This window comes from Diabrotica undecimpunctata, chromosome 2, assembly GCF_040954645.1.
Source record: "Diabrotica undecimpunctata isolate CICGRU chromosome 2, icDiaUnde3, whole genome shotgun sequence".
NCBI classification, from domain to species: Eukaryota; Metazoa; Arthropoda; class Insecta; order Coleoptera; family Chrysomelidae; genus Diabrotica; species Diabrotica undecimpunctata.
This window is the reverse complement of record NC_092804.1, coordinates 96,384,583-96,409,837: the sequence shown is the minus strand read 5'-3', so window position 1 is coordinate 96,409,837 and position 25,255 is coordinate 96,384,583. Positions and strand designations below refer to the sequence as shown.

General features: G+C 33.4%; 1 protein-coding gene across 1 annotated transcript in view; it reads right to left on the bottom strand.

Moving 5' to 3' along the window:
• The window catches only part of LOC140434739 (uncharacterized), a 241,287-nt gene continuing 216,032 nt past the window's right edge, over positions 1 to 25,255 (bottom strand). The window contains exon 6 of the mRNA XM_072523228.1: positions 1 to 288. Coding sequence (XP_072379329.1) covers positions 74 to 288 — 215 coding nt within the window. The 3' untranslated portion in view covers positions 1 to 73. The remainder of the gene's footprint in view (positions 289 to 25,255) is intronic.

Below are 25,255 nucleotides of genomic sequence, written 5' to 3'. Positions count from 1 at the left end.
TTTTATTACTTTTTTTATTTCGTAATCCAATTTATGATATTGTCATATGTAGCAACATAAATTGATCTAAAATTCATATATTTACTAATCCGCAATTACTGATAATAATATTAACGTATGGTTTTCCTATTTTACGTCCATAGTCTTGAACTTTCAGTAAATTCGCATATCCCTTAATGATCTTTCCAAATACCACATTTTTATGATCCATTTGCTCAATTTTTGCAAAAGTTATGATAAATTGGGAATTATTATTCGTGGGAGGTAATCGTTTCATAGAGAGCACACCTGAAATAAAAGTACATATTTATAGTAGACAATATTTTGCATTTAAAGCTCATATATTGTTTGATAAAAAGTATAAAACTCTCAAGACAGCAGAACTTTATGCAGATATGAAGTATAATCGCGAACATTTTCAAGATTATGGAAAATTACAGATAATCCAAAATATTACTCATTAAAATAAAAGAATAAAATATAATTATACCAAAATACTTGTACTCCAAGTACAAATTAATTTTTTAATATGTACGAGCATACATAGTGCTTATCTACAAAATAAGTCATATCAAGCCTAAATACGCCATATCGCTAAAGGTAGATCAAATACCACTGTTATATTTTTGTTACTGAAAAGCTAAATGTCATAAGTCTCTTGAATAGAGTATATAAAGCTATACAGATATTGTCTGCATATTGAATACACTTGATGGAATTAGAGAAAAGTGATCCCTGAGGCAACCCATAATAAACAATTCATGGCCGTGCAATACATTTATATGGTCTTTGATATACTATATATATTGTTATATTTTTATTAATTTATTTTAATTAATTTATTATTTATTTATTAAAGGTTCTATTTATAACACTCACAAATTTATTAAAGTCTTTATTAATAATTTATCTTAATTACACAATTTATTATAATTCGTGCGTTACAATTTACAACGCGGCGCAAATCTTCAGAAAAACTGTTTTCTTCCCAACAAAATTCCTCTTTAAATATAAAACGTTAGTTTCGGAACCCCCTAGAAGAAGACCAGTTGTTGGCGGTGTTGACAAGAATTGCCTCAAATAACGGGAACTCAGGCTGGTTTTTTCTAGAGTTTTCTGTCGGCAGGTAAACAAGTCTCGCCGAAATGACTAGAACAGAAAAGATATTAATCATAATATATTTAGAGCCATGATATTTATTATCGTAACATTGCCCCCTCTTAAAAGAAGGTTCCTCCTGGAACCTTGTCGGGACTGGAACTAAAACGGTATGCTGGTATCGGCAACTGGACCCCCTTTTACAACTTTCAGTTGTATAAAAATGACAAGGGACGGTTTTCTCTCCGCACCAGTAACTCTGCGGATTGCAACAGACTAACACCTGGACTTCGGTGTCTTTAAAGATCTCCTCCGCCATACTTCGGATAACCCTCCAATCTAATTAGCGGCACTCTAACTTTGGCATGGCTAACTTTTGCACGTCGGACTCTAGTACGTGCTCTCTCAATTGAAGTAAGGCTTCCCATACATCTCGGTAGCTAGATTGGTCACGGGCAGTGTCTTTTGTTACCAGGTAGAAAAGGTAACGTGATGCATCTTGGAGTTTCAAGCCTTTCCAAGGAGCTGGTACTTGGCATTAAAGTTCTGCAACTCGACCGAACTTCGTTCGAAAGACGGATACCAACCCTGGTGCGTCTTTAATACTGGCCGGAATGGTAAGAGCCAGCGAGTAGTCATCGCGGAGCGCGAGTAGATCTTGCTTTTCTTCAGTGGTAACACCATGTCTTGCTTTATCGGTACCTCCATAGGCACCCATGAATTCCTCAAACGTGAGGTCAGACACATCTTGGACTTGGTTTACTTCCACTTCTTCATCTACGTCGTGGTCACCTTCGAAAGACGCCAGCCAGTTATGGTGTACAATCATCGGCTTTCCCCTCGGAATCTTGCTTATTCGGTAGATGACATCGTTGATCTTTTCCATAATTAAGTATGGGCCTTCCCAAAACTGCTGCAATTTGGGAGAACAACCTTCTTCTTAAAGTTCTTCTTAAAGCAACCTTTTTCGGCTTGTGTATCGTACCGTTTCTTCATTCGGTCGCTAGCAATCTGAAGGTGGGAACGGACCAACTCATGTACATCGTCCATTCTTCTCCGTAATTTGATCACATAATCTTCACCTGCTACATCTTCTCCAGGTCGACACCCAAACTCTAGATCACAAGGTAGTCGCATTTCGCGTCCGAATAGGACTTTGGCTGGTGTCTAGTCTATTGATTCGTTAACGGCAGATCTGTAGGCCATTGTGAAGAACGGAAGATATTGGTCCCAGTCTCGCTGATGATTGGACACCATCTTTGTCAAATACTTGCCAACTGTCCTATTCATTCGTTCTACCATACCATCCGATTGCGGATGATACGCGGTAGTTCTTGTTTTCTTCATGCCTAGTCTATCACATATTCCTTGGAATAGATCGCTTTCGAAGTTCCTGCCTTGGTCACTATGGATCTCCAAAGGCACTCCAAATCGGCTGATATATTCTTGGATCAACTTATCTGCAACGGTAGCGGCCTTTTGGTCTGGAAGTGCGTAAATCTCGACCCACTTAGTGAAGTAATCCATTACCACCAACATGTACTTGCCTCCATTTTCACTTTCTGGAAATGGCCCAGCGATGGCCAAAGCTATTCTTTCAAACAGGCTTCCAACATTATATTGTCTCATAGGAGCTCTCCTTTTTCGGTAAGGCCCGTTACTCGTAGCACAAATAGTACATTTCTTACACCAGTCTTTTATGTCGTCGGAACTGTTCATCCAATAAAACCATTCCCGATTTCGCTGAAGGGTTTTCTTTACACCAAAATGCCCTCCTGATGGACTGTCGTGTAACTGACGAAGTACTTCGGCTATTCTGCTCTTTGGGATCACCAACTGTCTTCTCTTCTCTGAACCGTTATCATTTTCCAGTATTCGTTTGAGCGAGCCATCTTCCAGGATCAATAAGTCTCACTGGGCCCAATACGTCTTAACTACTCAGCATAGGTTTGATATTTCTTGCCAAGGTGGTCGACGGTTTTTCTCTTTCCATTTTCGAATTTTCTGGACAACTGGATGTCTCTCTTGTTCTTCCTTTATCTTGGTAGGCGTCTAGTAGTCGTCGTTGACCATCGTTGTTTTTAGCACTGCTGCTTCCTTGGATTCCGTTTTATTGCAGTGGGAACACTTTGCTGGACATGGCCTTCTGGAAAGAGAATCAGCGTTTCTGTAGCTAACTCCGGCCCGGTGCTCAATCTTGAAATCGTATTTTTGGAGTCGTTCGATCCATCTGGATATCTGACCCTCTGGATTCTTAAACTGCATCAACCACTTAAGGGCGGCATGCTCGGTTCGGATTAAAAACTTTCTTCCATAGAGGTATTGATAGAAGTGCTCTACTGATTTCACTACTGCTAGAAGTTCTCTTCTCGTGACGCAATAATTCAGCTCAGGTTTTGAAAGAACTTTACTAAAATATCCAAGGACTCGTTCCTGTCCCCCTTGAATCTGAGACAGCACTCCTCCAATTCCCACATTACTTGCATCTGTATCTAAGATGAACTCTCCTTCTGGCAGCGGATACCCTAAAATTGATGCTGTGATTAAATGCTTTTTTAAGATTTCAAAGGCATTTTGGCAATCTGTATCCCAGCGGTAATCTCTTGCTTCCTCTGTAAGTCGCGTTAATGGCTTAGCGATATCTGCAAACTTCTTAATAAACCTCCGGTAGTAAGTACATAGACCAAGAAAACTTCTTACTTGATGTTTGTCCGTTGGTACTGGCCATTCCTTAATGGAATCGATTTTTCCCTTATTCACGGCCACTCCTTCTTTACTGACTATATGACCCAGATGATTGACTTTACCGTGAAATAGCTGGCACTTCTTGGGGTTTAACATCAATCGGGTAGCTTTAAGTCGATTAAAAACGTTTTCTAAATTCTTCAGATGATCTTCAAATGTCTCCCCCAAGACGATTATGTCATCTAGGTAAACCAGGCATATTTTCCAAGATAACCCTCTTAACACATTTTCCTTAAGCCTCTCAAATGTCGCAGGAGCATTACAAAGTCCAAATGGAATAACGTTGAATTGCCACAATCCAGACCCTGTGGTAAAAGCTATCTTCTCTTTATCTACTGGGTCCATTTCTACCTGCCAGTATCCAGACTTCAAATCCAAAGTAGAAAACAATTTACTTCCAGCCAATGTGTCCAATGTATTTTTACGATAAATTCTGACCCAAAACCGTAAACATATTTATTACTAATATTCTCATTCATTCACGTATTTTCTAGGTAATACCTACCTGACACACGATGGGTCCCCCTCCGCTATAAAAACAACAATCGAACTTTCTGGAGACGAGCCGATGTAAAAATACCAGTTTTGAGACCATTCGCCGCTCAGTCTAGTCGAGAAGGCCATCGACTTTTCTAGTCTAACGATATTGGGTATATAACAGGACTTTTTTGGAGAAAACGGGCAGTCAGAAAAGAAGATCGCGACGCGTTTCAAATGTAACGTCCGTATAGATAAATTATGTAATTATTAGTCAAATAAATTATTGTACAGTGGTTTAATAAATTGTTATAAATTATCTTGTTTTAGTAAATTAAAATAAGAACAATAAATTAGAATTAATAAAGACAACAGTATCGTCGATCCGAGGCAGAGGATAACTATCTTTCTTGGTAACGTTGTTCAGCAAACGGTAATCCACACAGAACCTCGTCGTTCCGTCTTTCTTCTTAACCAGGACCACCGGAGACATCCATGGGCTCGTAGAAGGTTCTATCACCCCGTCTTTCTTCATTTCCTGAACAATCGTTTCGGCTTCCTCTCTTTTCGCCTGTGGTAATTGTCGAGCTGTTTGAAGAATTGGCTTAGCATTACCATTAATTACTATTTAAATGGGAATAAGCCACAATTAAAGGTTTATTGACGTTTCAATTTCCACTTCGGAAATCGTTCTCTAATTGTGGCTTATTCCCATTTAAATAGTAATTAATTTAAAATGCCACAAGAAAATAACTTCAGAACAATATTAGCATTACCAGTTTCAATTTTATGCTTAACAACGGTAGTTCTTCCCGTCTTTCCTCCTTTCGGTACGAAAATATCACGATACTGCTGAAGAAATTCCCTTAATTTCCTTTTCTCCATCTGATTTAGAGACTGTCCTGCAACTGCAACCATTTGGTCAAATTTGTCGTTAGAATTATCAGATATTGTCGCCTGACGGATTATGGATGTCACAGGTACACAAGTTCCTACTTTTGTCTCTTTCTTGATAGTCACTGGGTAGTCATTGACATTGATAAGTCTCACAGGAATTTCTTTAGCCGAAGTCACCAATTCCTTTCCAATTATGATTCCACCGCCAACCTCGTCGTCGTGGTTCCAAGGCTCCATTATAACAGGTGTCCCTTTGTCTACAATTCCCTGTAGTCGCGCTACTATGATTGTTTCGCTTCCAGGCACGACTGTATCTTCCTTAATGGCTGCTTGCACAGTGTTGTCATTATGTGGATGAAAAAATACCTCCTCGTTGCCAACTTTGACTACCTTATTCTTAAAATCCAATTGGAATCCAAGCATATTCATTACGTCCATTCCTAATATAACATACTCTTCGATGTCAGCAACTATAACAGTATGGACGAACTTTTCTGCTCCAAATCCCAATTATACCTGGATTTCTCCATGAATGTTGACATTTTCACCTGTAGCGGTCCGAAGTCGCAACCTCGTTGGTAACAGTTTCTTACGGCTGTTTATAACTGTCGGGCGTATAATGGTTCGGGTCGCTCCGGTATCCACCAACAACGTATGTCTTTTACCATTTATTTCTCCATCTACATATACACTATCTTCACGACATTTCAAAGAAGCTATTAGTATGAGAGGGTCTTTGGAAAAGTTCTGAGTCGAAACTGCCCCCGCTAAGGCCGACCCGTTCTAGTTTTCCTGGTGGTGAGTTTCTTGATTTGCGTCGTACCTAGGGTGCTTACATGAACTTCGTACGTGTCCTATTTCGCCACAATTCCAGCATCTTATGGTCTTCGTTTTCTTGTATGTCGTACTTTTCATCATATTAACAAGCTGGTCAAGTTTATCTTCATTTCCTTCCTCTTTTATAGTCCTAACATTACTGTACCGGCCAGAGGCCTGCGTAGCGGACTCGTATTCGAGGGCGGCGGATAAGACATCAACCAGCGTCTTGTGACGAGCTAATCGCAGTGTTATCTGCATTTCATGATCCCGAAGACCATGATCAATAAACGTTTGAACGGCCAATTTTTCCATCATGTCTTCGGGAGCTGTTGGATAAGCATATCGTACTAATCTGGCAATATCTACCTCATATTCTTGAAGAGCCTCATCTTTCTTCTGTCTTTGATTTTTAAGCTGCGACTGATATACATGCTGCAAATGTTGCCATATCGCATTTTTAATCTCTTCTTAAGTTGTTCGAAATCATCCGTCTCCTCTACGGCTATGGTTTGAAGCACATCTAAAGCATCTCCTCGAGGAGCGATAGTCAGGTTTACAGCCTTTTCTTTTTCAGACCATCCATTCACTCTTGCGGCTGATTCGAACTGTTTCATGTAGTTGTTCCGTGATGATTTTCCGTCGAAAGTTGGGACTTTAACGTGAACAGAACCTCCACTTCCTTCAAATTTCGGCCGTATTTCTAACTTACATTTTGTCTCGTCTTCTTTTGTCTCTACTGTAATCGGATGGTTTCCTCTCTCTGCTATCCCTGTTTCTTCCATCTTTCTTTCCATCTCTTTCATCTTTTCTTCGAAGGCCGCAACAACTGGATCGGCAGCAACTTGGTTTTTCAACGAAGATATTCTATCGTCGAGGGCAGACATCTCAGAAGTTACTTTAGAGATGTTAGCAGAAACTTTACTTTCCAGAGAAGAAATTTCGTTAGGAACTTTGTTTTCTAATGAAGCGATGTTGCCGGAAACTTTCGAAATATCGCCAGAAACTTTGTTCTCCAATGATGTGATGTCACCAGAAACTTTGGCCACATCAGAAGAAACTTTAGAAATATCGCTAGAAACTTTGTTCTCTAATGATTCTATGTCACCAGAAACTTTGGCTACATCAGAAGAAACTTTCGAAATCGACGAGATGGCAGCATCTTCAAATATATAAGTCTCTGGGTCCAACACTTCTTCTAGCAAAGCGTTCTTTAGTCGTTGGACTAACTCAGCCTTTTTTCCGGTAGAAGCTAATTCTCTGTCCTCGAGATGTCTTCTTAAATTCGTCACTGTGAGCTCATAAATCGTCGTCATTTTCACAATTTAAAATATCCCACTTCTGACACCACTGTTATATTTTTATTAATTCTAATTTATTTATTATTTATTTATTAAAGGTTCTATTTATAACACTTACAAATTTATTAAAGTCTTTATTAATAATTTATCTTATATACACAATTTATTATAATTCATGCGTTACAATTTACAATGCGGCGCGAATCTTCAGAAAAACTGTTTTCTTCCCAACAAAATTCCTCTTTAAATATAAAACGTTAGTTTCGGAACCCCCTAGAAGAAGACCGGTTGTTGGCGGTGTTGACAAGAATTGCCTCGAATAACGGGAACTCAGGCTGGTTTTTTCTAGAGTTTTCTGTCGGTAGGTAAACAAGTCTCGCCGAAATGACTAGAACAGAAAAGATATTAGTCATAATATATTTACAGCCATGATATTTATCATCGTAACATTATATATATATATATATATATATATATATATATATATATATATATATATATATATATATATATATATATATATATATATATATATATATATATATATATATATATATATATATATATATATATATATATATATATATATATATATATATATATATATATATATATATATATATATATATATATATATATATATATATAGAGAGAAAAGGAGTACGACCGTCAATCCAATATAAACTAAGGTACACTCGAAGAGTGGTGGGTTTATCGGTCAAAGTGGAGAAATAAAAGACAAAGACGATGGCTACTTCATCTATTTATTGAAGACGTTTCGCTTTCTGCTCAGAAAGCATCATCAGTTCATCTAAAAAGAACAATATGAAACCAAACATCCATAGAGAAGTTATAACCAAAGTGTGTTACCTTACAAAGACATGTAGCAGTCAGTGATGTTAAAAATATGAAAAAGCTTACAAAGCTGGACATTCAGAGTTAACGTTGTATATAACAATTAAATTGAAACTAGGTAAAGTTTGCAATTTGACAAATTTAGCACAGCAAAAGAACATGTGATAAAAATACATGTATATATAAAAAAAATTTTATAAAAACTTAGTAAAAAACATTAAGGTTTATTTTAAAGTGTAAAGAACTAGAAAGATCATTAGATTGCACTTCCACCAAATTTATTTAAAAATTATATTTTAATTTTAACTTTAGGTAACATTATAAGTTATTAAAGATTAATAGTAATAAAGAAAAAAATGAAGTTACCAGTCTTTAGCTTACTGAGGCTCGTTGGTAAATGAATTTAAAGGTTTGACACCCACGCACAACAACGTGAGTAGAAGTGGCCTTGAAGTCACAATGACATAAACAGCAAGGCAAGCTACCAACCTCTATGTATTAAGGCGGTATATTCAAAGAATGTGATAAATTTGGTTGACAACTTGTCGTTAAAAAACCAAGCAGTGAAAGGAAAAGGTGGTTAAGATCACCATTTAACCCTACAGTGATTGATCTGTCAACAAAGAACAAAGCAAGAGAAGTCAATCCAATATATCATATATTATAATATTATGACGTCACTAGTTAGCCAGCTAACAGGTGAAGATTAATAAAAATTTCCACAGCCCAAAGGTTCAAACATTAAGGACCGTAATGAAAAGGATTCTAAGAATCAGATTCAATTTAAAGTTTTATCAAACAAGTTCATCAAAAAGAACAATTACTTGATTATGTAAAAGTGATATTGACAAATATTAATAAAAAGTAAGTTGATAAATCTTAATTAAAGAAGGAATAATTTATTTATATTTTATTTTTATTTTTATTTAAATTTATTATAAGAAAATGTGATAAAGAAAACCCCAAAATGGGACAAAATTTAAGTAAACAACATATCAAGCCTAATTCTGTAAAATTAATGCATGATAAATTTGGCTCAAATTACTGATGTCCGTTCTCTTATTAAGAGTATTAGGATGTTTTAATATTGCACACATTTCTAAAAACTGTCTTTTAACGAGATTGCGTTCAGTGCCAAGAATTTTAACTTCATTAAAGTTTACTTCATGCTTAGTGTTAATGGCATGTTGGGCAAGAGCACAAGTATGCTTAGATAAATTGATATCACTGCGGTGTGTCGTAAGACGCCCTCTCAGTGATCTCCCAGTCTGACCGATGTAACATGAGTCACACTCAGCACAAGGTATATGATATATTACATTCACTTGTTCCAGAAGGGACAGAGGTGTTTTAGTTGTAGAGAACAAATTCCTGACAGTCTTAGCATTCTTAATAGCAATTTTAACAGTTACGTTATTATGTTTGTACAGTTTAACGAGTTTCTCAGTAACTTGAGGAAAATAAGGTAAAGAGGAGTAATGGGTAGTTGGATTCCCAAGTACAGTATTAGGCAGAACAGTGTTATTAATTGAATTATTTGATATCATTCTAAGTTGGTCACCATTGGGTATATCATTTAAAGAAGAACCATAGCTTTGAGCGAAAAGGTATTTATTAATAAGGGAGGATGGATAGGAATTCTCAATCAGAATATTTTTAAGTAATTGAAAGGATTCCCTTCGATTAATCGGATGTATCAGTCTATTTAGCCTGCAGCTTAAAGCTTTAATAAGGTTTAATTTATATTTAAAGGGATGACAAGAATGGTAGTTGAGAAACCTATTAGAGGCCATTGGTTTCCTGTACCAACTTGTAGTAAGGGTGTTATCCCCCATTCTAATTATTAGAATGGGAGATAACACCCTTACTACAAGTTGGTACAGGAAACCAATGGCCTCTAATAGGTTTCTCAACTACCATTCTTGTCATCCCTTTAAATATAAATTAAACCTTATTAAAGCTTTAAGCTGCAGGCTAAATAGACTGATACATCCGATTAATCGAAGGGAATCCTTTCAATTACTTAAAAATATTCTGATTGAGAATTCCTATCCATCCTCCCTTATTAATAAATACCTTTTCGCTCAAAGCTATGGTTCTTCTTTAAATGATATACCCAATGGTGACCAACTTAGAATGATATCAAATAATTCAATTAATAACACTGTTCTGCCTAATACTGTACTTGGGAATCCAACTACCCATTACTCCTCTTTACCTTATTTTCCTCAAGTTACTGAGAAACTCGTTAAACTGTACAAACATAATAACGTACCTGTTAAAATTGCTATTAAGAATGCTAAGACTGTCAGGAATTTGTTCTCTAAAACTAAAACACCTCTGTCCCTTCTGGAACAAGTGAATGTAATATATCATATACCTTGTGCTGAGTGTGACTCATGTTACATCGGTCAGACTGGGAGATCACTGAGAGGGCGTCTTACGACACACCGCAGTGATATCAATTTATCTAAGCATACTTGTGCTCTTGCCCAACATGCCATTAACACTAAGCATGAAGTAAACTTTAATGAAGTTAAAATTCTTGGCACTGAACGCAATCTCGTTAAAAGACAGTTTTTAGAAATGTGTGCAATATTAAAACATCCTAATACTCTTAATAAAAGAACGGACATCAGTAATTTGAGCCAAATTTATCATGCATTAATTTTACAGAATTAGGCTTGATATGTTGTTTACTTAAATTTTGTCCCATTTTGGGGTTTTCTTTATCACATTTTCTTATAATAAATTTAAATAAAAATAAAAATAAAATATAAATAAATTATTCCTTCTTTAATTAAGATTTATCAACTTACTTTTTATTAATATTTGTCAATATCACTTTTACATAATCAAGTAATTGTTCTTTTTGATGAACTTGTTTGATAAAACTTTAAATTGAATCTGATTCTTAGAATCCTTTTCATTACGGTCCTTAATGTTTGAACCTTTGGGCTGTGGAAATTTTTATTAATCTTCACCTGTTAGCTGGCTAACTAGTGACGTCATAATATTATAATATATGATATATTGGATTGACTTCTCTTGCTTTGTTCTTTGTTGACAGATCAATCACTGTAGGGTTAAATGGTGATCTTAACCACCTTTTCCTTTCACTGCTTGGTTTTTTAACGACAAGTTGTCAACCAAATTTATCACATTCTTTGAATATACCGCCTTAATACATAGAGGTTGGTAGCTTGCCTTGCTGTTTATGTCATTGTGACTTCAAGGCCACTTCTACTCACGTTGTTGTGCGTGGGTGTCAAACCTTTAAATTCATTTACCAACGAGCCTCAGTAAGCTAAAGACTGGTAACTCCATTTTTTTTCTTTATTACTATTAATCTTTAATAACTTATAATGTTACCTAAAGTTAAAATTAAAATATAATTTTTAAATAAATTTGTTGGAAGTGCAATCTAATGATCTTTCTAGTTCTTTACACTTTAAAATAAACCTTAATGTTTTTTACTAAGTTTTTATAAAATTTTTTTTATATATACATGTATTTTTATCACATGTTCTTTTGCTGTGCTAAATTTGTCAAATTGCAAACTTTACCTAGTTTCAATTTAATTGTTATATACAACGTTAACTCTGAATGTCCAGCTTTGTAAGCTTTTTCATATTTTTAACATCACTGACTGCTACATGTCTTTGTAAGGTAACACACTTTGGTTATAACTTCTCTATGGATGTTTGGTTTCATATTGTTCTTTTTAGATGAACTGATGATGCTTTCTGAGCAGAAAGCGAAACGTCTTCAATAAATAGATGAAGTAGCCATCGTCTTTGTCTTTTATTTCTCCACTTTGACCGATAAACCCACCACTCTTCGAGTGTACCTTAGTATATATATATATATATATGTATATATATATATATATATATATATATATATATATTATGATCTGCTTTTCTTGCTTATAATATGATGAAGCTCACTTTTAATAATTAACTTAATTAATAAATTACTTTAATTATTAGTTATAAGGAAAATCAGAAATAAAAAAAATTATGCAGTAATTCAAAGTTCTCAGGGCTCATTTACCATATTAATTACCTTTATTTCGTGGCTTCTAGTATTTATCAGTTGCTTGCTTTATCCAGGATAAAAAAGAAAAATAAATATAGTAAACAAAAATTATAAACTTTTAAATACCATTTATTTATTATACCATAAAAAATATAAAAAAAATCAAATGTTCTTTTAACTTTTATCATGTACAAATTTTCTTATCTAATTACCAAGGAAAAGAATCTTGTAATTTTGTGATTCTTCTTTTTAAACGAAATTTATTTAATTTAATGTGAAATTTTCTCTATTTAACTTCTTAAAGAAAAACAAATTTTAATTCTGTAGGGGAAAGGCGTGTACCTTGGGACGGTTTTACCTTGGGACAATCATTATAAAAATGTAACCGTTGTAGCGAGAAATCGAGAAATTTGTAATATGATGGCAACACTGTCTCCACTTACATCAAACATTCGCGTTTCCGTCAGCAGCCATTTGATGTGACAAGTGTAAAACGTTTTGGTGTCCGTGAAGTAAATTTTATCCATCTTTATAAAATAATAGGAAAAGCACGGTAAGAACTATTGGTTGAATTTTTTCGGCGTATTTCGTCTTTATATATTTAATGCTCACTGTAAACTATATTTTATGAGAAAAAACTTTACTTTAAATTGATGAGGTTAGATTTAGTAAAACATGTGCTTGGTTGTACCTTGGGACGTTGTTATGGTTGTACGTAGGGACTTGTCCCAAGGTACAACCAGATATTTTTCTTCACCGTGTTAATGTTAATCTTATTGTTGCAGATGGGAAGAAGTGCTACAGGAAAAAAAAGGGTGAAACCAGATGCAGAAGCATTAGAAGCAGCTGCCGATGAGATACTGGCGCATAGTCGACCTATGAGAGAAATAGCTAATCTGTATGGTGTTTCAAAAAGTACTCTTGGTAGGCATATTCAAAAACATAAAGTGTCTATGAAAGCGACTTTCAAGTATGAAGCGAATAATTCAACACGCAAAGTCTTCAGTACTGAACAAGAAAACGAACTGCTCACTTACATTATCAAAGCTGCACAGTGGAACTATGGCGTCACTGTTGAAGAAATGCGAAAACTAGCATATCAGTACGCCAAACTCAACAATGTGAACTACCCTGAATCATGGGATAATAATAAAACTGCTGGTAGACAATGGTACCGATGTTTTAGAACTTCTTATAATAACAAAATATCTCTTCGGAAGCCTGAAGCCACAAGCTTAGGTCGAATGGCCTGTTTCAACAAGCCAAACGTTTTAATATTTTTTGATAAATTGGGAGAAATTTATTCGAGATTAAAGTTAACACCTCAAAATGTGTGGAATCTCGATGAGACCGGCTGCCCTACTGTTCACAAGCCAGTTCGTGTGCTTGGCGATATAAAAGCTAAGCAAATTGGAGCAGCTACTTCTGGCGAGAGGGGTATTAATGTTACTATGATAGCCTGCGTTAGCGCTGCCGGAACATTTATTCCACCAGGTATAATTTTTCCACGTGTTCACTTCAAAGAGCACATGATTACCAACGCACCACCTGGAACTATTGGTATGGCAACTTCTAGTGGTTGGTCCAATGCTGAATTGTTCGTTGAATATCTTCAACATTTCATTTCAGTTGTGAAGCCATCTTATGAAAATAAAGTGTTGCTTATCCTCGACAACCACGAAAGCCACCTCTCATTGGCTGCTATACACATAGCTAGGGATAATGGAATAGTAATTTTAACCTTTACTCCGCATACCAGTCACAAACTTCAGCCGTTGGATAGGTCTGTGTTTGGGCAATTTAAAAATTATTTCAATAATGCTAGCAAAGAATGGATGCTGAACCATCCGGGAAAGCCTATATCTATTTACGACATGTCAGAGCTGATAGGAAAAGCATTCCCATTGGCGTTTACCCCAAATAACATTTCGTCAGGTTTCAAAGTAGCAGGTATATGGCCATTTAATGCAAACGTGTTCGGAGACCATGAGTTCTTACCAGCTGAGGTGACCAACAGGCCATATGAACCAAAACAAACTGATATTGAAGAGACAGAACTTATGGAAGTTGATGAAGCCATACCATCAACAAGCAGTGCGCCATGTTCCACTACTGGAATGACCCCTGAACAAATTCGCCCATTTCCGAAGGTTCCACCGCGTAAGACTGGTGGAAGGGGAAGGAGACCGGGAAGATGTATGATTGTCACAGACTCACCGGAGTTGCAGAAAATCAAGGAGCAGAAAATTAAAATATGTAAGCCAGTCCCGAAGAAAAAAGAGGCAGTCAAAAGAGCACTAGTTGTATCTTCTTCTTCGTCTGAAGATGAAGACGAGCTCGAGCTTAAAGACATCTCTGATGGAAGCAGATTTGACTCAAGTTCCGAAGATGAAGATGTTCCTGATTTCTTTCCATCAGACAAAGTTGCACTCAATTTTACCATTGGCAGCTGGGTTGTGGTAAAATTTGAAGTCACTGGAAAAGCTACATCCACTGATGTTTACTATGCTGGTTTGGTTCAAGAAAGCATAAACCAAGAAGTTACTGTGAAGTTTCTCCGAAAACGGAAAGTTTATTTTGTCTTCCCAAATGTTGAAGATATTGCCGTCGTGAAGCATTCAAGCATAGTGAAAGTGTTGCCTGTGCCCAAAATACGGCGAGGATTTCATTCATTCAACATTGCCTTTCCACAAAATATTTCTTTTAAATAATATATAAATACAATAAAATACTTTTATTGGTTTTTTCATCATTAAAAAAGTTATTTCAATATTTGTTTTATTTATATAAATACAGTCAGTTCATGTCCCAATGTACAAACAACACTGTCCCAAGGGTAAACCACAGGTTGAACCTTGGGACTAATATCACTGTACACTTATATGGTAATTACTGATTTACTCGTTGGTTATTATCGATATTTTTAATATCAGTCCAGTGCCTAAATCTTCATTCTTTTACATGGATCAAATACATTTCAGTTTCAGATGAAAGAAAAAAACATAAAAATTTAAAAGTAAATTTTGTCCCAAGGTACACGCTTTTCCCCTACAAATATCCTGATGGTAATTTTACTTTCATATTAATTTATTCTGATGCCTGAATTCTACTTGTTAAAACAATAACTTTATAACTCTATAATATATAATTCTATAAAAGAATTTATAGATAAATACTTTATATTCGAATAATAACAAATTTATATTTGGGACAACAAATATGGTATGCAATAAAAACACAACTCTTATGTCACAAATACTTTGAATGATCTTTAATGTAGGCTCTGCGACGTTTTCCGACGGACACCTATTTTCCTTGACTGGGTTATCACAAACTATTCAAGTTCTCCAACAAACGTGTTAATCTGATTCTGCAAATCTGCTTTCTCCTTTCACAATGTTTCAAAACAGCCCTCGTTCGGATACACTCCACAAATCAAATCTCCGACTCGTTCAACATAAGACCAGCAATCTTTAGGTCCAAGGATTTTTATCCTCGACATATTGCCCGGGACAATTTTCTATAATGCTTATTTTCTTTACTCACAGAAACTGAAACCTCTTTGGACACAAGGAGTTTGGAATTCTTGACTTGGTTTTTTTTGCCTTCCACAATTCTCTTCTCATCGAATTACCCACACAAAAACATAACTTGTAACACACTGCCTTCAACTGGACTGCTTGTTTTGGATGGTAAAAACACAACGATCAAAACTTTCTCATTTAATTTTACATTCTTATCTCTCTATTCTTATTCCATCGTTTTCCCATAGCCATTCACACAACATTTATCCTCACCATACTACTTTCCAAAAATCCCTACTACGATATTGTATACAACTTGGTTTTTTCCAACTTTCTAGAAGACAATCAGAATAAATATTCTTTTTTATTTACTAGCACAAAACCATATTTCGAAATAAAACATTACAAGTTTCTCCAACTAATTGCTTCTTTGAATTTGTTGTCTGAATCAACTATTATCTCTGATGGTACCCAACGCTTTGTTTATTAAACCCCAAATTTCCAGGACCTATTATTAAAACGTCCGGGTCTAATTACTTATAAGCTTCTAAGCAGTATTTAGGTAATTTTCTAATATTTTTCAATACAAATTGTTCTTATAACTTAAATCAGCATAAAAGTCTACTCTTCTTCGAACACTTCTTAATGCTAAATTATTATATTTACAAATTTATTATATACAGGGCATTGAAAATTTATAGTCCCGTGGTCTTTTTCATAAAAATAATTTTATTGCTAACCAATGCATTACTGGTGCTGGGAATAAAGGACCGTTCATTTATTCCGTCGGTGGTGACGTGGTTTGGGTAGAGGTTGGTTCCCAACAAGAAATTTCATTTCTTATCTGATTAAAGACAACATTCCAAATAATAAACAACACGTAGTTTATGAAATTTTTTGTGCAGACTGCCTCCAATCCCATATAGGAAAAACAATCGTAGAATCCAAAATAGGATTTATGAACATTCCACTTCTGTTTGCAATTCTGACTCAATTTCAACACCATCTTCAGACAGGTCACAAAATTGATTTTAAAAACTTCAGAACCATAGCCTCCATCCGCTTCTATAAATCAAGAATTATCCGAGAAACCATAGAAATTGTCCGTATGTCTCCAATTCGAAGACATACGGTTATCTTCGACTTGGAGACCTTTCACAAAGAAAATATTGTCCGCTCCATTCGTCAGTCAGAATCCTACTGTTAGAAATGTTCGCGCCAACAAGGTCTCAAGATTGAGACCCCGAACTCGAACGGAACCGTATCCAACTTAAAAATCAACTACTTCATAAGTTTATCGAAGACGTTTCGCTTTATATTTCTAAAGCTTCATCAGTTCTCTAAAATGCAATAGATGACATATAGTTTTTAAGAAATACAGATGTTAATAGTTTATAACTTACAACTCAATATGTAGTATATTATCTATGTTATTATATATGCACTGTGAACTTTACTCATAAAAAAAACACACAAACTCTGCAGAAAATAATGCTCAATATATATAAAATTAAATATAATATATATATATATATATATATATATATATATATATATATATATATATATAAACTAAGGTACACTCGAAGAGTGGTGGGTTTTTCAGTCAAAGTGGAGAAATAAAAGACAAAGAAGGTGGCTACTTCATCTATTTATTGAAGACGTTTCGCTTTCTGCTCAGAAAGCATCATAAGTTCATCTACAAAAAAACAATATGAAACCAAACATCCATAAAGAAGTTAAAAATGTGTGTTACCTTACAAAGACATGTAGCAGTCAATGACGTTAAAAATATGAAAAAGCTTACGAAACTGGACATTTAGAGTTAAAGTTGTATAAAACAATTAATTGAAACTAGGTATAGTTTACAAATTAACAAAATTAGCACAGCAAAAAACATGTGATAATCATACATGTATATAAAAAATTTATTATAAAAACTAATGTAAAAAACATTGAGGTTTTTTTGTGATGTGTAAAGAACTAGAAAGATCATGAGAATGCACTTCCAACAATTTATTTATAATTAGTTAAATTTTAATTTTGACTTTAGGTAACATTATTGAATTATTTAAGATTAATATAGTAATAAAGATAAAAATGAAGTTACCAGTCTTAAGCTTACTGAATCTCGCAGGTAAATGAATTTACAGGTTAAACACCAACGCAAATAACGTGAATAGATATGGCCTTGAGGTCAAAATGACAGAACAGCAAGGCAAAATACCAACCTCTTATACAATAGAGTGGTACATTCATAGAATGTGATAAATTTGGTTGACAACTTGTCGTTAAAAAGCCAAAAAATGAAAGAAAAAGGTGGTTAAGATCACCATTTTCCCCCCAGTGGTTGATTTGTTAACAAAGAACAGAGCATGCGAGGTCAATCCAAAATATCATATAATATTTATGATGTCACTGGTTAGCCAGCCCAGCAGGTGAAGATTAATTTAACTTCCACAGTCCAAGGTTCATAGCATTTGGAACTGTGAATGAAAAAGATTCTGTGAATCAATTTCAATTTAAAATTTTACCAAAAGTTAATCAAAAGGAACAATTACTTTAAGTATGTAAAAGTGATATTGACCAAATCGTTAATAAAATGTAAGTTGATAAATCTAAGTTAATAAGAAAAGAATAATTTATTTTATTTTATTTTTATTTTTATTTGAATTTATTAAATATGAAAATGTGATAAAAACACCTTAAGGGACAATTTAAAGTAAACAATATATTAAGCCTAATTCTGCAAAATTAGTGCATGATAAATTTGGCTCAAGTTTGTAATGTCGGTTCTCTTTTTAAGAGTATTTGGATGTTTTATTATTGAACACATATCTAAAAACTGTCTTTTAACGAGATTGCGTTCAGTGCCAAGAATTTTAACTTCATTAAAGTTCACTTCGTGCTTAGAGTTAATAGCATGCTGGGCAAGAGCACAAGTATGCTTAGATAAGTTAATATCACTGCGGTGTGTCGTAAGACGCCCTCTCAGTGACCTCCCTGTCTGACCGATGTAACATGAGTCACACTCAGCACAAGGTATATGATATATTATATTAACTTGTTCCAAAAGGGACAGAGGTGTTTTAGTTTTAGAAAACAAATTCCTGACAGTCTTAGCATTCTAGCTATGTACTGGATGATTCGGTTTCTGACCGTTTGGGTCTTTTAGATTTCCAAATCCCTTTTATTAAACGGTATGTTGATGACTTATTACTAGCCTTACCTCCAGACAAGATTCAGGCCACCTTGTCTTTGTTCAATGAGTTTGATTCTCATTTACAGTTCACTGTTGAACTTGAGGTCTCTAACACAAATAGTATTCCCTTCTTAGACATGCGTGTCATTAGAATGGGAGATAATACCCTAACTACAAGTTGGTACAGGAAACCAATGGCCTCTAATAGGTTTCTCAACTACCACTCTTATCATCAATTTAAATATAAATTGAACCTAATTAAAGCTTTAAGCTGCAGGCTAAATACTGACACATCCGGTTAATCGAAGGGAATTCCTTTAATTACTGAAGAAAATTCTGATTGAGAATTTCTATCCATCCTCCCTTATTAATAAATACCTTTTCGTGCAAAGCTATGGTTCTTCTTTAAATGACTTACCCAATGGTGACCAACTTAGAATAATATCAAGTAATTCAATTAACAACACTGTTCTGCCTAATACTGTACTTGGGGCTCCAACCAGCCATTACTCATCTTTACCTTATTTTCCGCAAGTTACTGAGAAACTCGTTAAACTGTACAAACATAATAACGTACCGGTTAAAATTGCAATTAAGAATGCTAAGACTGTCAGGAATTTGTTTTCTAAAACTAAAACACCTCTGTCCCTTCTGGAACAAGTTAATGTAATATGTCATATACCTTGTGCTGAGTGTCTCATGTTACATCGGTCAGACAGGGAGGTCACTGAGAGGGCGTCTTACGACACACCGCAGTGATATTAACTTATCTAAGCATACTTGTGCTCTTGCCCAGCATGCTATTAACTCTAAGCACGAAGTGAACTTTAATGAAGTTAAAATTCTTGGCACTGAACGCAATCTCGTTAAAAGAGAGTTTTTAGAAATGTGTTCAATATTAAAACATGCAAATACTCTTAATAAGAGAACCGACATTAGTAACTTGAGCCAAATTTATCATGTATTAATTTTGCAGAATTAGGCTTAATATGTTGTTTACTTTAAATTGTCCCTTAAGGTGTTTCTATCACATTTTCATATTTAATAAATTCAAATAAAAATAAAAATAAAATAAAATAAATTATTCTTTTCTTATTAACTTAGAATTATCAACTTACATTTTATTAACGATTTGGTCAATATCACTTTTACATACTTAAAGTAATTGTTCCTTTTGATTAACTTTTGGTAAAATTTTAAATTGAAATTGATTCACAGAATCTTTTTCATTCACAGTTCCAAATGCTATGACCTTGGACTGTGGAAGTTGAATTAATCTTCACCTGTTGGGCTGGCAAACCAGTGACATCATAAATATTATAATATATGATATTTTGGATTGACCTCGCATGCTCTGTTCTTTGTTAACAAATCAACCACTGGGGGGAAAATGGTGATCTTAACCACCTTTTCCTTTCATTTTTTGGCTTTTTAACGACAAGTTGTCAACCAAATTTATCACATTCTATGAATGTACCGCTCTATTGTATTAGAGGTTGGTATTTTGCCTTGCTGTTCTGTCATTTTGACCTCAAGGCCATATCTATTCACGTTATTTGCGTGGGTGTTTAACCTGTAAATTCATTTACCTGCGAGATTCAGTAAGCTTAAGACTGGTAACTTCATTTTTTATCTTTATTACTATATTAATCTTAAATAATTCAATAATGTTACCTAAAGTCAAAATTAAAATTTAACTGATTATAAATAAATTGTTGGAAGTGCATTCTCATGATCTTTCTAGTTCTTTACACATCACAAAAAAAACCTTAATGTTTTTTACATAAGTTTTTATAATAACTTTTTTATATACATGTATGATTATCACATGTTTTTTTGCTGTGCTAATTTTGTTAATTTGTAAACTATACCTAGTTTCAATTAATTGTTTTATACAACTTTTTATTCAACTTAAATGTCCAGTTTCGTAAGCTTTTTCATATTTTTAACATCATTGACTGCTACATGTCTTTGTAAGGTAACACACATTTTTAACTTCTCTATGGATGTTTGGTTTCATATTGTTCTTTTTAGATGAACTGATGATGCTTTCTGAGCAGAAAGCGAAACGTCTTCAATAAATAGATGAAGTAGCCACCTTCTTTGTCTTTTATTTCTCCACTTTGACCGAATCTTCGAGTGTACCTTAGTTTATTTTGGATTGACGGTCGTACTCCTTTTCTCGATATATATATATATATATATATATATATATATATATATATATATATATATATATATATATATAATAATAATAATAATAATGTTTATTTACTTCCCAATATACAATATACAACAATGTTACAATATGATAGTTCAACATAATACAATTACAAATTAATTCTAAGTTAAATATTTTGTACAAACAAATAGTTGTTAGCAAATAAACAAAGAAGAAATTCCCTGATGAACCAGAGGTTGTGCTCAGGGATTACACTCATTTACACTATTCAATATTTGTTCTACAGTACCATTAGGTTGATAATACAAAAAAAATTGTTACAAAGTATACTGTATAGTATTAGTTATATGATGATTTTAATTAAAAAAGATCGCATTCAAAATTTCAAATCCACTGTTCTTGAGAAATTTTGTAAAAATGGATTTAATCATATTAAATGAGTTGATTTTTCTTATGTAAGTTTTATACATCTCGGGTAAATAATTAAATATTCTAGGAATGAAGTAAGAGAAATTGTGTTTTCCAATTGATTTATAAGTACTAGTAATTTGGACATAGTCATGAACTTTTCTTTTAGTGCTGTAAGTATGATCTATTGATTTTAAAACATGTTTGTTTTTGTATGTAAGCAAAATAATGTTAAACAAATATAACTGTCTAATACTAAAATTATCTGCTTTCTGATAAAGAAGTTCTGAAGAATATAAGCGAGATTTTTTTAGCATTATTTTCAAAAACCTCCTTTGTAATATTTCAAGTTTATTTAAATGAGAAGCATATGTTCCACCCCATGCTAAAATGGCATATCTAAGACGTGACTCTATCAAAGAATAGTATATTATCTTTTAAGTAAGACAAATTAAGAATATTGCTGAGATATCTAAATTTGTATAATAACATTCTTAGAGTTTTACATACCATATCAATATGTACATCCCACTTCAAGTGACAATCAATATAAACTCCTAAATATTTTATGTATTTTTTCCTATTTATTTTAATGAACGCGTTATTATAGCTTAGATTTAATTCCAAAAAGTCGGGTAAACTGTTTTTGTATATTGAAAATGGTATGAAATAAGTTTTATCAGTATTAACTGTTAGTAATTTCCTATTTAGCCATTCTAGAACCTTTATAGTTTCTGTTTCTGCTAAAATTTTAAGTTTTTCCCAAGAATCACTAGTGTAAAGTATGACAGTATCGTCAGCAAAACAAATAATCTTTCCATTTATTTTCATTGATGCTAGATCATTTATATATATATTGAAAACAGTAAAGGACCTAAAACAGTACCTTGCGGCACACCATACTCAATGATTTTTTCAGCACTTACTTTGTTATTAATGTTGACAACTTGCGATCTATTTTTTAAATAACTTTGAAATAGTAAGTACGGTATGCCCCTTATTCCCAGATCATCCAAAGCACTTAACAACTGCTGATGACTAACAGTGTCAAATGCCTTAGCTAGGTCCAAAAATATCGCTAAAGTAGGAGAGCCATTTTCCAGCATCTTATATAAATAATCAGTAGCGGACGTTATAGCATCTGAAGTGGAATATCCCTTCTTAAAACCAAATTGGTTTGGAGACAGCAGGTTAAACTTTGTAAGATATTGATTTACTCGTTCTGCTAAGGCCTTTTCAAAAATTTTTGCAAGGCTGGTAATAAGTGATATAGGACGATAATTTTGCACCAATTTTGTATCACCTTTTTTAAATATAGGTATAATTACAGCTTTTTTAAAAAGGTCAGGACATATACCATGTTCAAATATTTTATTTATTAAATCAGTTATCGGATCAACAACATAATTACAAATGATCTTTAACAGATCGGCGGAAATGTTGTCTATGCCAGGAGATTTTTTTGGTTTTAGGGAATAAATAATACTCTGAACTTCTGATTTTGTTACGGGTTTTAGAAAAAACGTACTATGACATGCATTTTTTGGAGGATCAGGAGAAGATGATATTTTAATACTTTTAGCAAGCGTGCACCCTACATTACAAAAATAATCATTAAAAATATTGCTAATATTCTGACTATCAGTGATTACCTCATTATTTTGATTTAAAATGGAATTGATTTCACTTTTTGTACTATTATTATCCAATTTTTTAATAGTATTCCACAGACCTTTAGAACTATTTTTATATTTTGTAATTTCCGTGTGAAAATAATTTTTTTTGCCTCAATGATTAGCTTATTTAATTTATTTTTGTAAATTGTGTATTCTTTTTTTAATGTTAGGTCATCTGGGTTGTTCATAAATTGTCTGTAAAGTTGATTTTTTTTATTAACCGATTTTACTAAGCCGTCTGTCATCCAGATATTTCGCTTAACTTCACAATTTTTTTTTTATTTCTTTGGTATTTCTATTGATTAATGAAATGAGGGTGTCGGTAAAATTATTAAGGAAAGCATTAGGGTTATTCATATCAGAACAGTGATCCCAATTTTGAAAACTAAGATCTCTTTTTAAATCATCATAATTAACTATTTTTCTAAACTTAGTTTTGCATTCAATTTTATTTTTTTCAAAAGAAAAACTTACAAATGTTGCTTTATGATCAGTCACGGAAAGATCCAGAACAGCTGGTAAAGTATTATTATTAATACAAAACTTACTTTTTACAAAAATATGGTCTATACAACTACGAGAATCGCCCTGAACTCTAGTATTTTTATTTATTAGGGATAAAAAATTATGTTCACTCAATATACTTAGATACTCAGAAGAATCTGGTGCTATATTTTTGATATTAATATTAATATCACCCAATAAAACATGATATTAACAAACATAATTTTTAGTGCTCTCTAAATATTTATCTAGACCAATACAAAAATGCTCTTCATCTGTCGATGGTCTATAAAATAATGTTAATATTGTATTTTGATTATATTTACCTAATATAGTTATCTCTAGTACCTTACATACACTAATGTTTACAACCTTCCACGTAAATCTTAAATTCTTTTTTATGTATACAACGACACCATCATTTTGATTTATATCTCCTTCATTATATAAAATGTTATAATTATCTATTTGAAATAAAGATTTATCAGGAATAATCCAAGTTTCCGTTAGACATATACAGTCAAAATCAAGTGTCATCTGTTGTATATTTAACCGTAACTGATCTAGATTTTTATTAAGGCTTCTAATATTTTGGTGTAAAATGGTAAAATTTTCAATATTTTTACCTGTATAAAAATCCGCAGTTAACTTATTAAAATCTTCTATATTTTTAGGTTTATGAGTAATTACGGGAATGTAGTCTACATCACGAATGTATGGATCCATACTATAACAACAACTAAAAAAAATTGATAATGAAATACCTAAAAATAATTGTCTTACAAAATTCTAGCACTTACTGCTTTGCTGTCGAGTATTAACTCTTTCTTTGGTACCTGAAGTAGAGTCGTGTCTTGATTTTGGCTTTTTTCCTTCTTGGTGTCTATCTTCGTTTTTATCCTTCTCCACTCCTCGCAGTACTTCTTTATGGTCTACAATATTTTTCTTTTCCGAACTCTTTTTTTCTGATTTACTTTTATTAGTATCTGATTCCTTTGTCAGTTTTTCAGTCAGTGTAGTTATCAGGTTAAGGTTTTGTTGTTGGGATTCTTTCTGTGATGAAGTCTTGGGCGTAGCTAAGGTAAATTGTGAGATGCTGTCTTCAAAAAATGTTTTAGAATTTGGTGTTGGTGTTTCTGGTGCACTGTGTGGTTTAGGTTTTTCTGATTGAATATCATCTTTATTTTCATCCTTTTCCATATTTCTCAAGTCTTTAGCAGAGTATTTTTCATTATTTATGACTAAGTATTTGCCACGAATTTTAGTATAAAATTTCTTTTCTCTTGCTAGTTTAAGATGTGTAGTAAGAAGATTTTGGTCTTGTCTATCCTCGTAGCATAGATCGTGATTTATATAAATATTGGTATTACGCAATTTACTACAGTTTTTTAGTATTATATTTTCCTTAAGATAAGATAGAAATTCAACTTTAACTGCGTTTTTAGTTCCTATTTTTATTTGATAAATATTGTTTATTTCGCAAACTGACACTTCGACTTTAAGCACCTCGTGGAACAAGTTAAGTACTT